Here is an 18,824-nt window from a genome sequence, read left to right as displayed (position 1 = left end):
AGGGGTGCCATCCTAAAAAATTAGGAAGGGGGCTGTGCTGTTGGCAAATTCAGGAGGCCACATCTATTACCACTATTACCATTATACTTGCATTTCTGTTCAAGACTCTCTGTTTTCTGCAGAAGTCATTCAAACTATTCGATGAAACAAAAAGACATTTGAGTAATTCCTCGTTCATGATGCATCTAACATATAATGACGGGTTGCCAACACAGTCCAACTAAATAGGAACTTGCTTGTTTAGGGGGAAGATCCCCCAGCAATCTCTCTGAATTTTAACAAGGGGCCCCCTGAGCCACCTCCATGGCACCACTCCTGGGCCTGTTTTTGAGACAGACATGAAATGAAACAATGTAAGAGCAACTGCTAGGCTCAGATACCGTTAAGCTCTAGCTCTGTTTACACTGTACAGATGGAATGTCCTTAGTACAATATTGTGTTTTGTGGCGTCATATGCCTAGGCTTTGCAAAATTTAAGAATTTACAACATGAACAAATTATATATTTTTCGCGAGTAGCAAAATAGTTCGTTAATGTATTTTTAAAGCCAAATTGACATGAATACAGCATTTAATACTTGCATTTTAGAATAAGGTAATTTAAATTACACGAGCTTCTTAAAGCTTTTCTATTTTTATTAGAATCAATGAAAGGCCCCTTGCATAGAGAGGGCCTGTGTGGCAGATACTCAAAACAATACAATCTTTTTTAAGATGAGATCCATCAATTTAGGCCACATTCACACTGCTTCGTTGTTGTTAGTATCCATTTTTTGGCATCCAAGCTACTCGTTCACATTGTCCTCTGTTTTTGGACGAAAAGAGAGGGACAACCATCCTTAACAAACAGAGGAACAAATGATTTCCAAAAACAGAACATTTTAGCACGCAAATTGTCTTAACGTATTTTTTGTTGCAGCCTCCGTTTTTGTGCGTTCACAATATTCTAGTGAATTTTCGAAAATATTAGTTTATGCTCCGTTTTTGCTTAGCTCAGCGCGAACGCTTTCGCTTGAAACGCAGAGCAGTGTTGACCGGGTCTGAGAGAACCCCTCAGTGAAACTCCCTCCCTGATTTATGATGAGACCTATAAACAGTAAAAAGTATCAAATCGGAGAATGAGCAATCTCAATACAAGCAAACAATATTTAGAGCTGACTTTCGATCTTCATAATTGACTCCAGTCATACCCTGGATTCCAGAGCGTCAGTGTTGAAGAAATAGGGCGTCGAGGAAATAGGGGGTTGCGGGAGAGTGCGGAGGAGGAGAAAAGAGAGGAAGACGATTTTTTGAAAGGGGAGAGATTTTCCATGCCCGGTTGAAAGCAGACCAAATGTATCTCTCTTTTCTAAGAAAATAGACTTTAAAATCTCGAGTTGCTGTGCATCAACATTTTTAATTTGAGGAAAATGTTTCTTTAAAGAATAATCGATGGCTTCAAGTAAGATGTTCTCCATTCTTCAAGCGCGTATATAATCATGGGTGGATCAAAATCAAATCGCCTACCAAAGACCGATCTTTGCCAGATCCCGTTTTCGGGATCCTGTTATGCTATTGGCTGAAGAAGACAATAGTGGTATGAATGGAAACAGAGCGTCTTCCTCTCTTCTCCGCACTCTCGCGCAACCACCTATTTCCTCGACGCCCCACCTGCGACACTTGACGTTCTTGGAACCCAAGGTACTCCAGTCATAGGGATTCAAAGTTTGATGTGATTTATATTTGGGGAATATTTTTGCCGTTTTTGAAACCAGAGTTTTTTAAACTTTTAGTCAGTAGCCTAAAAACTGCCCGTACACAAATTTCACGTTGCGGTTATGAAGACAGAAACAAAGCTAGTCATTAAGTTTAATTCATTCTAATAAAAATATAGCCTTTAAATAGACAGACAAAATGAAAGAGTTTACAAGCAACATTACAAGTTACATCTACGGAAAGAAGTGAAATGAACTAATTATGAAGTCATTTATGACACCAAATTCTAAAACACGTAACACGAAATGTTTTTTACCTTTCATGTTTTACATTAGTTGTTTTATAATTACGATTGTTAAATCATATATGTTAGTATATTTGCGTACAAAGTTGAAATTCTAAGCAGTATTGTTAATTTATATATTACACACAAGGAGAAACTCGGCTTTTACTCAACGTCTTCCAGTTCTTCCTTCGTTTTTGTTTCAAAGGAAAATTGCTTCGTTTAGTTGCCAAACCCTTACAAACCTCTTTCGTGAATGAACCACGTTTGACCTCGGTTTGGAATTGTCCCTCAAAGTTTCCGGCAGGTTTGTACCGGGCTACGATGTAAGTACAAGGAACTCCGTCATGACTTCCAGTCGCCTTTCCTATGCCGAGCTGTCTACTAGACGACCAGACGACCTGTGTGAAGTGTCCGGTCGTCATTGTGAACTTTCCATCTTCAAAGTCATACCCGGGTTTGCAAACCTCCTCGTACCTGAAAGGGAATAACTTTTTTGACACTGAAAAGCTTTAAGTTTAAAGGAAACTTAGAAATCTATATATGTTCGGTATAGCTGTCAGTTATCAGAGGTTATGATGAAAAAAGCAGTATTTTGGTCAAAGAAAGTGGAGTCAGGTTTAAACTTGCAACCATGGAAATCATACCAGAGTGTTGTCGCAAAAACACCATCCGGCTCCTTCTCGGTACCACCAAAGCATTTCATGGCCAAGTTCTCCCCATCTGTGCTATCTTGTGAATGCTCAAACTTGCCAGTCTTTGCAAGGTATTCTGCGTATGCCTGGGCTTGCATTGAGAGCTGCTTGTTCAGTTTCATGGCTGGTGCATCATGAATGTCCCTGTAGCGATTGTGGGCGGACAAAGCTTCCAGCTCAAAGGTCGTTTTCCCTGTACGAAAACGGTTTTTGCTACAGACGACAGGGCGAGGCATGCATAACATTTGAATAAAATTCCATTACTTTAGCCAGATATACGCCGCAAGGAATATTTCAAACTTTTTGTGAACGTAAATCACTGGTGATTGGCTCGCGGTAGAAGGCGGACAGTAAACTGGACCTTACTAAGTTCTTTATGTATACCTTACATAAAGAAATAGGACCTTACTATCTCTTATGTATATATTTCAGTTAGCTGCTGTATTTACGTGATATTTTTACCAGGTCACATATTACTTGGCTTCAAATTACGTAATGAATGTTGTGATTATCATATGATTTTTCGAAAGTCTGAGCCATAAATAACCAACTTGGAAAGGCTGCAACAACCATATTTGCTTGGAAAGGTTGCAAGAAAGAAAATTGCAACACCTTGTAAACACCTTGACTTAACAAACAACTAACCTTTGGCATCAGGGGCTCTGAAAGAGGGTTTAGCCACGGAGGGGTTTTTCACCGGACCACCCATCGGTGGCATCCCTGCTCCTGGGGCATTTGACAATTCCTTAAGCATATCATCCAGTCTACTGCACATTGTTGGGTCAAACGATCCCTTTGCAACTTCTTGTTGAAATTTTCCCATAAAATTTCCAGGAGCACGGTACCGGGCAACGATGTAAGTGCACTTCATGCTGCCTTTCGGCACAACTGCCTTGCCAATGCCTAGGGCAATGCTGCCTTTCCATACCAATTGAGTGAAATGCCCCGACTCCATACTGAAGTCACCAGTCTCAAAGTTGTACTTCGAATCACACACTTCGCGGTACCTGGATAAATGAGAAAATGCAAGAAGCAATCAAGGATTGGATATTATTCTTCAAAGGTATAACAAATAAAAAGGATTTGGAGCTGTGAGTCACAATGCAAAATATTTCCTCACGACCATCTCGACTTTCGTTGTTAACAAAAAATACAATGAATTGTTTTGTTTTGCAAAAGCTTCCGTATGTCTTCTCAAATATCATCACACCTCGCAAATACCCTCCCAAAAAAACCATTAATTTTGAAGCAAAAAAATTACATGAACAAACCAATTTTTCACTGCCTCTTCTGCAGACATTTCATTGGTTCCTGAAGTGCATCCCATAGCTAAATTTTCACCATCGTTAGTAGATGAATGTCGTAGATTTCCTTTAGCAGCGATGACGTCAGCATATTCAGTCGCTTCTTGAGACATCTGCGGATCCAGTTTCATGGGAGGTGCTTCATGAATCTTTCTGAAAATGTTATGGGCTCTTAGGCCAGCCTCATCAAAAGGCAGAACTCCTGGAAAAATTCAGTTTATTTAGCACAACTGAACATTTTGACTTAAATTGAGGAAATATGGTCCTAGACTTATTAAAAAAGGACGAATTAGTAAAAGAAAAATTCATAAATGTTTTGATTGCTTAGAGAAAAGCAAAAATAACTTCGTATAAGTAGAGTAAATTTTAAATTTGGTACATACCAGCCTTTGGATTATCACTTTGCTGTTGCATCCCTTCATTACCCTTGCCTTCTTCTTGTGGTTCACTTGCCATCGAAAACTCCTCTTGTGGTTTCTTCTCTATTGCATTTGCACCTTCCGCTGCCGGTATAGACTTTACAGGTTTCCCTGTATCAATCTGGACTTCTCCATCGATTGATAGTTGAGTCTCACTTTGTTCTGGGGCTTTAATTTGTTTTCCCTTTCCCTGTGCTGCTGCACCTAAAGAATTGCCTGTTGCCCCTACTTGGCCTGCAACGTTCTCCAGATCCTCATTTCCAATTCCAAGGCCAGGTGAAACCAAATTTTCAGCACTATTAGCAGCAGTCCCAGTTGTACCAGTTCCTGCCCCTGCACCACCTCCTACCCCAAGAGGACCATTTGTTCCGCTACTAGCCTCTGCCGCAGCACCAGCAGCAGCTCCAGCGAGAGAACCTGCTATAGCACCACCGGCAGCACCAGCAACAGATCCCAATCCTGCTCCTCCAACAGCACTACCAGTAGCACCTGTCCCTTTACCACCTCCTCCAGTTAGGCTACCTGTTCCAGCTCCAGCACCATCACCACCTCCAATTAGACCTCCTGAACCAGCACCACCACCTGCTCCAATAAGTCCTCCTGATACTGTATTACCATCAGCCATTCCAGCTCCATTGCCTGCTCCGCCTCCTTGTCCTGCTGACCCAACACCATTAACACCTCCTACACCAAGGCCAGCAGCTCCAGCAGCTCCGCCACCTCCAGCTACACCACTACCATCACCAGCTCCTCCAACGCCACCACCACCCCCAATAATTCCATCACCTCCAGCACCTCCGCCAGCTCCAGCTGCTCCACCACCTCCAGCTGCTCCATCACCTTCAGCAGCTCCACCACCTTCTGCAGCTCCTCCACCTCCAGCAGCTCTATCACCTTCAGCAGCTTCACCACCTCCAGCAGCTCCATCACCTTCAGCAGCTCCATCACCTCCAGCAGCTCCACCACCTTCTGCAGCTCCACCACCTCCAGCAGCTCCACCACCTCCAGCAACTCCACTGCCTCCAGCAGCTCCACCGCCTCCAGCAGCTCCACCACCTTCAGCCGCTCCACCACCTTCAGCCGCTCCACCACCTCCAGCAGCTCCACCACCTCCAGCAGCTTCATCACCTTCAGCAGCTCCACCACCTCCAGCAGCTCCATCACCTTCAGCAGCTCCACCACCTTCGGCAGCTCCACCACCTCCAGCAGCTCCACCACCTCCAGCAACTCCACTGCCTCCAGCAGCTCCACCGCCTCCAGCAGCTCCACCACCTTCAGCCGCTCCACCACCTTCAGCCGCTCCACCACCTCCAGCAGCTCCACCACCTCCAGCAGCTCCATCACCTTCAGCAGCTCCACCACCTGCAGCTGCTCCACCACCTTCAGCAGCTCGACCACCTCCAGCTGCTCCACCACCTCCAGCAGCTGCACCACCTCCAGCAGCTCCATCACCTTCAGCAGCTCCACCACCTCCAGCTGCTCCACCACCTTCAGCAGCTCGACCACCTCCAGCTGCTCCACCACCTCCAGCAGCTCCACCACCTCCAGCAGCTCCATCACCTTCAGCAGCTCCACCACCTCCAGCAGCTCCACCACCTCCAGCAATTCCACTGCCTCCAGCAGCTCCACCACCTCCAGCTGCTCCACCATCTCCAGCAGCTCCACCACCTCCAGCAGCTCCATCACCTTCAGCAGCTCCACCACCTCCAGCAGCTCCACCACCTCCAGCAACTCCACTGCCTCCAGCAGCTCCACCGCCTCCAGCAGCTCCACCACCTTCAGCCGCTCCACCACCTCCAGCAGCTCCACCACCTCCAGCAGCTCCATCACCTTCAGCAGCTCCACCACCTCCAGCTGCTCCACCACCTTCAGCAGCTCGACCACCTCCAGCTGCTCCACCACCTCCAGCAGCTCCATCACCTCCAGCAGCTCCACTACCTCCAGCAGCTCCATCACCTCCAGTAGATCCACCAACACTACCATCATCACCTCCATTGGCACCTGCACCGCCATTTGTTCCACCAGCTCCACCAGCTGCATTACCTCCACCTTCAGCTGCACCAGCTCCAGCCTCACTAGCTCCAGCTCCACCAGCTCCACCAGCTCCAGCTCCACCAGCTCCAGCTCCACCAGCTCCAGCTCCACCAGCTCCAGCTCCAGCACCACCACCAGCTCCAGCACCACCGGCTCCACCACCACCACTGCCTCTATCTCCACCAGCTCCACCACCACCAGCTCCAGCACCACCACTGCCTCTACCACTACCAGCTCCACCACCACCAGCTCCAGCACCACCGGCTCCACCACCACCACTGCCTCTATCTCCACCAGCTCCACCACCACCAGCTCCAGCACCACCACTGCCTCTACCACTACCAGCTCCAGCACCAGCTTCAGCATCAGCTCCAGCTCCAGCACCAGCTCCAGCACCAGCACCAGCACCAGCACTAGCTCCAGCACTAGCTCCAGCACCACCACTGCCTCTACCACTATCAGCTCCAGCTCCAGCTCCAGCACCACCACCAGCTCCAGCACCACCAGCTCCAGCACCACCGGCTCCACCACCACCACTGCCTCTACCTCCACCAGCTCCACCACCACCAGCTCCAGCACTGCCTCTACCACTACCAGCTCCACCACCAGCTCTACCACCACCACCAGCTCTACCACCACCACCAGCTCTACCACCAGCTCCACCACCACCAGCTCCACCACCACCAGCTCCAGCACCATCACTGCCTCTAGCACCTCCAGCTCCAGCACCACCACTGCCTCTACCACCACCAGCTCTACCATCACCACTGCCTCTACCACCACCGGCTCCACCAGCGGCTCCACCACCGGCTCCACTACCTGCTCCACCACCAAGTCCACCACCGGCTCCACCACCAATAGCTGCGGCACTCGAGCCACCAGCTGCAGCACTCGAGCTACCAGCTGAAGTACCACTAGCTCCAGCTCCACCTCCCCTTTCAGGTCCTTCTGCTCCTTGCTTACCACTTTCTTTTATTTCCTGAATCATTTCATCTAATTTATCACAAACTTCTTTGGTAAAAGAGCCTTTGGGCACGTTTTCTTTGAACGAGCCAACCATATTTCCTGCTGGCTTGTATCTCCCAACGATGTATGTACAGGTCATATCAAACATACCCTGTTTTTTCTTTGCACTCGCCCTTCCTATTCCAAGCTGTTTACTGCCTGCCCAAATAACTTGAGTAAAATGCCCCACTCCATTCCCTTGTGTGCCGTCAAAGCTGTATCCTGGTTGGCACACCTCCTGGTACCTGGCAGCAAAATCCAAAACAATAAATGTCAAGTATATAAGTTCACAACCGAATTGAAAGCATATCTACCGTCAAAATATTCTTTAAAAAAGCGTTAGGCTTCAAACGCGCATCAATAAAGCGATGTTGTGGAATCTAAATAATAATATAAATCAGTTAGAAAATAAACAAGAATGCTGGTTTTAAATTGTGAAATTCAAAGGTTATTTATCTTTTTTACTGGCGATATTGATGCTAATAGGCTCACCAGTTCTTTGTAGCCTCTTCTGCTGACATTTCCTCGTTTTTGCTTGTACAGCCCATTGCCAGGTTCTCTCCGTATCTCCCCCCTGATTTTGAATGGATCAGAGAGCCTTTCTGAGCAATCACTTTTGCATACTGTGCTGCTTCTTTCGATAGCTGAGCATCGAGGACCATGGCAGCTACTCCATGAATTTTTCTAAATGCATTATGGGCTGACAGTCCCTTCTGCTCAAAATCAACACTTGTACTATCAACTTGGCGCTGCGAAGGAGTTGCATCATAATGCGTACGAAATTTGTAAGCAACAGATGCCGGCTTCTTGGAAGATTTCGTTGCATTTCTGGATAACGGTGTGCCGGCTGAGAATTCCATGTCGTCAGCTTGGTTTATTCCTGAACCTAGATCTTTGTTTCCATCAATTTGAATACTTTTATTCTGCTTCTCTGCTTTACCCTGTTTGTTCACCTTTTTAGTTTCTTTGCGATTCTTCTCCTTATCTTTGTTTATCAGTTTTTCTGCCTCTTCTGAGTTATCCTCTTTCTCGTCTAGGTGAATTACATTTTCGGCAACATTTTCCATCTTCTTTTCATTGCCAATATTCTTTGAATTTCCTTTTGCTGACTTGATCTTGTCGACAATCCCTTGCCCTAGGCCTCTTCCTTCATTATGATCCCCATGCAAAGATTTATCAATTGGCGGCTCAGAGTGAAATTGTCTACCATGATTTCTATCGTACTTTTCAACCTTTTCCTCACCAAATTTATCATCCATATGAATCAAATCGAGCCTTCTTTTGCCATCCTCAATACCCTTGATTATACTGTTTAGGTTTTTGCACAAATTTCCAGTAAAAGAGCCTTTTGGAACGTTCTTTCGATATTGCCCAGCAAAATTCCCAGCAGGCCTATACCTGGCAACAACATAAGTGCACGTCATTCCACCTTTCTTTCCTGTTGCCATGCCAATCCCTAATTCTTTGGAACCTTCCCAGACTACCTGGGTGAAATGCAGCGTTCCTGACGGCGCAGAATTTCCAAACATATACCCTGGCGAGCAAACTTCTTTATACCTGAAACAAGTAAATTTGGATGCAATGCGTTCTTCAGTAAATCATCCTTCATTCATATATAATTGATGAGAATATTTGAAACCTAGAAATTAGAAAAACAAAACTCCTTTTTTAATAAAAGAAAAATCTAAGGATCTAGAAAACAAAATATATTTGAAAAATTCGTTGGATAACGGTAACAAGCACCCTTTACTTTCTATGTGAAAGACTCATGAAAAGGTTCGCTAAGCCACATTAAAATGAAAATTTTCCATCAGAAGTAAAAAAATTCATCAATCAGATTTACAAGCAGGGATGGCGCTGGAAAAATATGCAAGGGGGTGGGTTGCATCCCGTGTAAGGCTGATTTCTTAATTTATAAGAAAAACCAAGTTTGCTGAGTAAGCAATAGATAGTGCAGAATGTTCGGAGTTAAAGCCAATGGATAGAGTGTCACATTATTTCCAAAACACCTTTAGATTCGTACCATTATGGTAATTGGATGGTTTGAATCTGCAAAGTTAAAGAAAATCGAAGTAACGAGTTCAAGTTTAAACATCTAGAGGGCCGATTTAGTAAAAAAAAGCAATCTGATTCTGGTATCGTGAGACGGAGCCATAAGGACGTGTATAAAAGCTATGAAAACAAGTTGCAAATAATTTTATTTATCAAAACGTAAAACAAGTACCAGTTTTTAGTCGCCTCTGACCCACTTAGCCCCTTTCCAGGCCCACTAGTGCAGCCATAAGCCAGGTTTTCACCATCTTTCACACGAGCATGCTGCAACGAGCCTTTCCGAGCCAACACCTTTGCATATTCTTCTGCTTCACTGCACATTTTAGTGTTCAGCTTAATGTTTGATGTACCGTGAATCTTTCGAAATTTGTTATGTGCAAGGAGCCCGGCTTGCTGAAATCCGGTCCCCCCGGAATTACTTCCAACTGAACCAGCGCTTTTATTGGAATCAGCCTCGGTTTCGCCTTTCGATCCACCGGCTGCTCCAGCAGTGAGCTTGCTGCTCCCACCAGGTGGCTTTTTAACATTAGGAGCAGCTGAACCTGCAGCAGAATCCTCTATTTCTTTAACCAGCTTATCCAAAGAGGAACAGACGTTTTTCGTAAACGATCCCTTTGGTACATTCATTTGGTATTGTCCTCCCATGTTACCTGCTGGTCTGTACCGACCTACCACGTACGTACATGTCATACCATTTTTCTTGCTTGTTGCCATGCCAATGCCAAGTTCCAATGAGCTTCCCCAAACAACTTGCGTGAAATGAAGGGTAGACCATGGGGCTGAATTGGTGAATTGGTAGTTATTTGTACAAACTTCGTTATACCTACAAAAGAGCAACAATAGTTGATAGAATATTGAATTAAATCTAGTATACTACTTAAAGGGTAGGGGGATTTGGGTGAAGTCTAGGAGACAGTGTAGCATCCTGGTAAGACTTTCCCCTTTTGATCGATTACTGACACATTGACTGGGGTGAAGTATTAGTAGGTTGCTAGATTTTTTTCTTTCAATTTTTCGACTACAGATTGCATTATCATAATTTACGAGAATCCTTAACCGAGCGGGAAAAAGCATGGATTCTTTGATAAATGTAACATTTTCGGTTAATAAAAACTCGCTGCAGTCAACTTTTGCATTTATATAAACTATCATGAAAGTGTTATGTACCATCTTTTTGTAGCCTCTGCTCCACTCAAGCCCCCATCTGGTGCGCTGCTACAGCCGTAAGCCAGGTTCTCGCCATCCTTCACGTCAGCATGCTTAAGCCCTCCTCTTTGTGCGAGTTTTTTCGCATACGCCTCGGCTTCGTTGCACATTTGTGCATTCAACTTCATAGGCTTTGTCCCATGTATCTGGCGGAATTTGTTGTGAGCGATCAGTCCTCCTTTTTGAAATGCGTCTCGACTAAGAGTTGCTCCTCCACCTCCGGACGCACCACCTTGACCTTGCTGGCCACCTTGACCTTGCCGGCCACGCTGGCCTTGCCGACCTCCTCCTCCTCTGTTCTGGCTTCCACGTTGTCTGCCTCCTCCCCAGCGACCTCTGCTTCCCCTTCCACCTCGATTTCTGCCATTTCTGTTTCCCCAGCTGTTGGTAGTTTCCCTGTTTTTGTTTACCGACACAACCTTTCTTTCGGAATCATCTGGAGACGAGTCATTTTAAAAAGTTTATGATAGAATCATTTAACAGAAAATATAGCGACGATCCCTATTAATTGACTCTCTATTGCGAATAAGCAAAAGTTTCATGTACATGAACGTAAAGGACATTACAAGAACAGATAAAAAGTGATTCAAAAAAGACAGCGTGTTATTGCATGTAACGACTGCAAACCTGGTCTTAGGTTTGAGCTAAGATTTAGTTAAACCCTTAAATTGGCGTCAGCAGTTTTCTTCAGTTCTTTACAACTTCAGGTAATTAAACGATCAGTTTGTTCATAAAAGTTTGCTCATCAGTCAAAATACGCGAAGTCTGTGCGTTCTAAACGTTATCTCCATACTTCTATCAAGCAGCTGGAAGGAAGAAGTCTATAAAATCCGGAATTATGTAGCTTGAATTCAAAACGAATTAAGATTCCCCGCGTAGGTTATCAAAATTATTTTCAGAATCGATACATCATGTGTTTCAACGATGATAGGTGGCAACCAGTTTCATTCCTTTTCGTTTCACTGGGAATACCACGTTTAATCTGCTTTTATTTGAAACAATTTTAAATCCAGAATTCTATTTAATTTGATTAAAATCAAGTATATTAGTCAAGTATATCGAAAGAAATAAATGATTCCTAACACTGATTCTTATAGATTCGTACCAAAATAGTTTGTAATTGTTCGGTTGAAATTAAAGGCCATGGTATTATACGATTAATGCTAATTTGTAACTTTTCATGGGTTGCAGTTCAAAGATTTAGACTCAACGTGGAAAGATCTTCCTTTAATATGACTTCATTCAAGGTAATCCTTGCAATTGGAGATCCTTGCTATTTCTTGTATTCTTGTTTCATACTGTGAAGCTCTCTACAAACGCATTTTGCAGGTATTCATAGCAATTGAAGAAAAAAAACCTATTGCCATTGTTGCTACCTTTTGATAACTGCTTGATACAGGCTTAGCAGCTGAGATTGTAGTAAGTTATTCTTAAGTGTAATGCTAGGCTCTAATCTTTTTCTCTCTGGCCGGACTGTGCTGTTTATTCCATAGCTAATCCGATCACTTGTGTGTAATGCAAAAGTTCGTCACTTTGTTCTAGTATCTCAATAAATAAAACAATGGTAGCTCTTGCAGTGCACTTAACAAAAGAGGATGGTCAATAATTAGGGGCTCCAATTTCTGGCTTGCCGTGTAGTTTCTTTTAGGTGCTTATATATTATCTTGAATTTTGTAGATACTTTTTAGCTTCAGCCTATAGATTTCCATTGAGATTTATTTAGGAAAAATCTTCATTATCACCACCTTGCAGTTAGGCTTTCAGAACAACACACGAGAAACATCATAGGGCCCGGATAGGATCGTAGCCGTACCCCACGTGAAATTGGCACGAAACTTAACTTCAGCAGTAGTCGAACTTGAACATGGTTGAATGAACATTATCCTTTGGGACAACTGAGATAAGATCTTGGACAAATTTATCAAGTTTTATACTTTCGAAATGTATTTGACCATTTTACTTTCAAATGTTAGCCATTTAATCTAAACTTTAAATTATTTGACAACTGAAATATTGTTGACAAGTTACTTAAGGCTTGGAATGATTCCGAACGCCAAAAAAGCGTTTGATATAATTTGTATAATGATAAATTTGGCAATTTCTTTCGGTGAACCATCTTAAAGCATATTGAGCAATAGATTATCATCGCACAAAGTTCCGTTGCTTTTGATTTCTCGTTGACAAAAAACCTTTGAGCTTGGATGTAAAACTCTTCCAAATCCGCTTCTGCATTCGACATTATACCAAGTGAACTTATCACAGTATTCTCTCCAATTAACGGACACTCTAAAAGGCGGACACCTCTGATTAGCGGACAATTTTTTTTCCCCGATAGTTTTCTGGTCAAAGTCTCTTCCTAAAACTTTCTAAAAAGCGGACACTCTAATTAACGGGCAATATTGTTTCCACAAAAAAGGCATTCTGGCTTTTTTTCTTTTCAATTAGCGGACAGTACAAAAATTTTAGAAGCCAGCGAACAAAAAAATAAGACGAATGAATATTTGTTCAAATGTTTATTTCAAACACTTTGACACGACAATCTAGTTGGCTTTTTACAGCTTCCAGCTTCTTTACAGCCCAGTTTACTAACTTTTTTGTCCACGAAAGTGTTGTGTTACGCTCAATTTGGATATCTTTGCTTTTTTAGTGTCTAAGTTCAACCCGATAGTCACATATTACCAAGACTACACCCAGAGGTGGCGTCAGAAATCTTCCGACGGAGGGGTTGGAGCTTTCGACAGAGGGGCTAAAATGAATAAAATGTGCAGTTTTCGTACGTTATTTTGTCAAAATAACTCCTACAATAACCTAAAATTTCCTCCGATTTGGATGGCTAGGTGTTTCCGACAGAGAGGCTGTAGCCCCCCTAGCCCTCCCCTGGTGCCACCACTGATTACACATTTTAAATACAAAACTCGGGTCTATTCTTAACTTTGGGACTTATATTGTAAAACTTTCCAAAAGGCGGACACTTCCAATTAGCGGACACCTTGCTCTGGCCTCGACCGTGTCCGCTAATTGGAGAGAATACTGTACAACAGCTTCTTCAGGGTTATTTAATGACTTAATCAGGCAGTGTAGTAATCTCTCACTAAACCATAGGCAGGCTCCTCGAGTCTTTCTTAAATATTTCCAAAAGGCGGACACTTCTGTATCAGAGCCCCCGTGTCAAAAGGGCATTGTGTCACTTTTACTAAATGATTCTTGCCATTCTGAGACGCACAAAAGTCTGGCGAGATTTAGCTTTTATATTCTAACGTACGCTGAAGAAACTGTTTAACGACTGTTTATCATAAGTCATATTGCTTTTAGACAGAACTTTTATTGGAACTTAGGCGACGGAGGAGATAACAGGAACATAGAAACGGGAAGAATTTCAAAGTAACAAGTTTTTTCCCTTTAAAGATGCTTGATGGAATCAATCAGTGCTTTACTCTGAATATGTTAACTTACGAATAAGGATCGCTGCAATACGGATCGCTAGTTCGTTGCAATTAGGATAGATGAGTTCAAGGTCTCTCTTACCAAAGCAACAACTTTAATTTGAAAAAATGTGATGAATGAGAGAAAATCTACGAGCATAGAATAAGAAAATATATCAAAGATTTTTTCAGAGTTAAAATCTGATATGGCAAAAGCATTTCAACATACAAATATTTCGGTTATGTCTCATTATATTTTTCAAGTTTATATACTTAGTCAGAATTCATAGAATTAAAATTATATCCATCAATATAAAAGGCGCACTGACAGACCTTTATTACGTCAGTCGAAAACAACAAAAAGTTCCCAAACGGAAAATGTAATAAAATACAATAAGAATAAAAAAGCTCAAGCAAAATAAACAAATAAACGTAAACAACTGTGATTCGATTGTGAAGAGTCCAGTCAATGGCAGTCCATATCACGTGCTCATCCTTCCAGTTGAATCGTAAAAACCAAGTCGTCTCGTTTCCCTGGTGTCCGTCACCGTACGTCACGTGTATTCATACATTCGTCAGCAACAACACAGCCAATAGTAATTTTACCTACCAGATCCGATGGGTGCAATCATGTCATCTAATTTTTGGCACATATCTTGGCTAAATGATCCTTTCTCCACATTTTCTTTGTACTTTCCAATAAAGTTGCCTGCCTTTTTGTATCTTCCAACTACATATGTGCAATACATTCCGTTCTTTTCAGCATTTCCTTTGCCAATTCCAAGAACAGTGCTGCCTTTCCAAACAACTTGAGTAAAATGACCAGCTCCTCCGCCACCCTCTGAACCGAAACTATATCCAGGTTGACAAACTTCTTCGTACCTTCAAGAAAAATAGACTTCAAATCAGATAAGCTTGAAAGGGTTAAGTTTTTTCTATCATTAAATGAAGTTAACACAAACAAAATTCAAATTAAATTACAGTTGAGCTAATAGCGGAGAAATATGACGTTATAAATTAGCCTCCACATCCAAAGTCACAATTTTCCATTAATTTGAAACTAAGGGTAGAAGAATAATTCGCAAAAAAGCGCAGAACGATAAAAAAACTAGAGGAAAAGATTACAGAAATGATTACAGAAAACAGATTACGTTGTTGTGCCAGCACAAGCAAACAAAAACCATTCTCTCTGACATTGGAGAAAACGACTAAAAACTATTGAAAATCATTTAGGTTGCCGGATCGAATCTATGTTTTTAAACTCGCTACTATAAATGACATATAAACGTTAACAATGCCACGTGGCAATTTTTTAGTATGCAAATAATTGAAATTATTAATTTTTAAATTGGGGGACAGATTCCGAAATTGGGGAGTTTGATTGTTAATAATTTTGCAAAATAATATATTCTGCAGTACAATCGTCTATGAAAAAGCGTCTCCAAGCAAAGCCCCTCAAGAAGCTTGTGCATACTTGTTTCTTCCAAGTCCCACAAACAGCCAGTGCTGCCTTGTGTTGAATTGCTTTTAACTTACTACAAAAAGACATTCTTTGGTCATGTTAAATTACATCGCCGTAATCAAGATGAGATCTAACGCATTGCTTGTAAATCTGTTCTAATACAATATGCAATATATATTTTGATAAAACCCGGATGATTTAAATTCCTCCTTTGGCTTTTGCAATTCTTTCACATAAACAAAAGAAGTAAGATTTTGAATCCAAAATAACTGTGTCTGGATCGGCAACGCTTGAGTGATCATTAACAATGAGACGAAGGTTTCCCTTGCCTTACGCGTTTTGTCGAGAATACTTCTTATTACACACCAGTTTTTAAGTAGTTTTTTGCTTAGCATCTTGGTCAAGTAGTTTATATTCTTATTTTAATTATTGTTGTTATTATCATTATTCTTATTTTTATTATCATTATCTTACTGTAGCTTACTGTAGCAGATCTTTCAAAGACGTGGGTTGTCGAGAATCTTGACAACCTTGTATCCAAATACATCCGCCAGTGGCTCGACCTCCCAATAAGTGCTACCTTGAGTAGCATTATTCTTTCTAAAAACCAGTTTGGACTCAGCCTAACTTTACCATCCACCAAATTCCTACAGTGTCAAACAGTTTTACGAAACGCATTGAAATCTTCACCAAACGATAACATTCGCTCTTTATGGAAAAATACCAGCAGTGGCACAAATATACAATATGATATATATAGGAACACCAAAGAAGCATTAAAGGCTGTCCAGCATGAGCATAAAGATCGTCTGCAAAACATCCTAACCTCCCAAGGATCTTTATTATCACATCTCTTTAACCAGAATCTTCCACAAATTAACAAACTTTGGTCCAAGGTGCAAAGTAGCATGCCTCAGAATATTTTCAATTTTACGATAAGGTATCTGAACAATACCCTTGCCACACAGAAAAACCTGAAAAAATGGAACTTGAGCCAGACCTCTGACTGTTCTTTCTGTTTTCTGCCAGAAACCCTCCTTCATGTTGTTGCTGGCTGCAAAACATATCTGGAACAAGGCCGATACACCTGGCGACATAACTCTATCCTAAACTTTCTAGCTACGTCACTAAAAGCTGTCAATGAATCTACCGTCTACGCTGATATACCTGGCTTTCTTTCACCATCAATCATAACTGGAGAAAACCTTCGCCCTGATCTTCTCTTGAGGACTAACAACAATTACCTCTACATTTTAGAGCTAACTGTTGGCTTCGAATCCAATCTTGAGACAAATGCTACAAGAAAACAAAGCAAGTATGCTCCTCTCTTATCTGGTTTACAGCGGCAGTTCAAATGTGTCTTCTTTGTTAATCTTTCTATGAGCTCTCTTGGCATCTTCGGCAATTCCTGCAATTCATTCTTCAAAATGTGTGACTCTCTCTCCATCGATCAGCAACAAAAACAGTATCTCATTTCTAAACTTTCCAACATTGCCATCCGTACTACGTACTACATATTTTGTTGCAAAAATAAGCCATGGACAAATCCGGAATTACATCCTTTTTAACTTTAGTTGTTTTATTTTATTTTATTTTTCTCAGTTTTTCCTTTTACCTTACGATTGTTATAGTTTTTTCTTGTAAAACCAGGCTAGCCAATTGCAAATTACCTTGTAATAGTGAGATTTGTAATTGTAGTTTTAATTGAATTGAAAATGAAAAGTTTCCATTATTATATGCATATTCGGGTTGACAAGTGCTCAACATTTGGAATTAAAAAATCATCTACTTCATCTGTTCAGTTTCTACCCAAACTTATTGTCAATAAAAACATAGTTCCCACTGTTGAAAAAGACAAATCTTTTAAATATCTTGGTAGATACTTCAACTTTCCTATGGATAATAGTGATCATATGTCAGAACTATTGGAAACTGTCAACTCGTTAATGTCCAGTATCGACAAATTGTCGTGTCATCCAAAGAACAAAATTCTGTTATACCACCGATATGTGCTATCCAAAATTTCCTGGAACCTGACCATCGCTGATTTAAGCAAGACATGGGTGACAGAGAATCTAGACAATGTTGTTTCAAGCTTTGTTAGACAATGGCTCGAGCTGCCAATAAGTGCTTCACTAAGTAGCCTCGTCATTCCAAAATCGAAGTTTGGCATCAATCTCATTCTTCCATCTACCAAGTTCTTACAATGCCAAACAGTTATCCGCAACTCTTTAAGACTGTCCCCAAACCAAGAGATTCGCTCTTTATGGAAAGACTCTAGCACTGGTACAAACATACAATATGACGTTTATCGCAACACCAAACAAGTTCTCAAATCCATCCAAAGTGAACACGAAAACCGCATTGAAAACGTTCTTACATCTCAAGGATTTATTATCTCGTGCATCTTAAAATTTGCTTCTAAGGGAACTAATCAACTTTGGTCTAGTGTCCAGCAAAAGTTACCAAAAAACATTTACAACTTTACCATCAAATACCTAAACAACACTCTTGCCACTAGGAAAAACCTCTGCAAATGGTCAATTAATCAGTCATCTGCCTGCTCTTTCTGTCTCCAATCAGAATCATTACAGCACATAGTCTCTAGCTGCAAGAATTATCTTGAACATGGTAGGTATACCTGGAGACATGATTCTGTACTTCTATATTTGGCTAAAATCCTTTCAACACCTAGAAACAGCTCACTTTACGCCGACCTGCTTTCATTTCTATCACCTTCTTTAATCACAGGCGACTCCTATCGACCAGATCTTGTCTTCGTAACTGAAGATCGAATCCTTTACATGCTAGAGCTTACTGTTGGGTTCGAAAGCAACATCGACGAAAACAGTACACGAAAAGCTAGGAAATATAGCGACCTTATCAAGGAACTGAGCACTGCCTATAAACGTGTTACCTTTGTTAACCTTTCTATGAGTGCCCTTAGCATTCTGGGAACCTCATCTACCTCTCTCTCTGACATGCTACACCAACTTAATTTTGACTCAAATCAAACTAAATCCATCTTGATGAAACTCATGAAAATTTCTATCCGCTGCACCTACTATATCTTCTGTCGTCGAAACAAACCATGGCTATGCCCCGAACTAATTGACTTTTAAATATTGTGATGCAGATAAGCCAATTATATGATGCCTGTAAAAGCGAGTCGTATAATTGTAAATTTAAAATGTATTCAATGAAAATGAGATGTTTAAAAAAAATTATTTTTATTATTATCATGAACT

The 18,824-nt window shown here is 41.8% G+C and overlaps 1 protein-coding gene across 1 annotated transcript in view; it reads right to left on the bottom strand.

The window, feature by feature from the left end:
- Positions 1–1,841: 1,841 nt before the first annotated feature.
- The window catches only part of LOC135690969 (uncharacterized), a 114,997-nt gene continuing 98,014 nt past the window's right edge, over positions 1,842–18,824 (bottom strand). The window contains exons 80-89 of the mRNA XM_089115935.1: positions 14,725–14,996; positions 10,654–11,128; positions 9,659–10,309; positions 7,927–8,991; positions 5,830–7,679; positions 4,360–5,217; positions 3,944–4,178; positions 3,318–3,679; positions 2,625–2,865; positions 1,842–2,454 (exon numbers count right to left, since the gene is read on the bottom strand). Of these exons, the coding sequence (XP_088972061.1) occupies positions 2,118–2,454; positions 2,625–2,865; positions 3,318–3,679; positions 3,944–4,178; positions 4,360–5,217; positions 5,830–7,679; positions 7,927–8,991; positions 9,659–10,309; positions 10,654–11,128; positions 14,725–14,996 (6,346 nt within the window). The 3' untranslated portion in view covers positions 1,842–2,117. The remainder of the gene's footprint in view (positions 2,455–2,624; positions 2,866–3,317; positions 3,680–3,943; positions 4,179–4,359; positions 5,218–5,829; positions 7,680–7,926; positions 8,992–9,658; positions 10,310–10,653; positions 11,129–14,724; positions 14,997–18,824) is intronic.

Source organism: Rhopilema esculentum, chromosome 4 (assembly GCF_057945365.1).
Source record: "Rhopilema esculentum isolate cy_ngs chromosome 4, ASM5794536v1, whole genome shotgun sequence".
In the NCBI taxonomy this organism is placed as follows: Eukaryota; Metazoa; Cnidaria; class Scyphozoa; order Rhizostomeae; family Rhizostomatidae; genus Rhopilema; species Rhopilema esculentum.
This window is presented reverse-complemented; position numbering and strand designations above follow the sequence as displayed.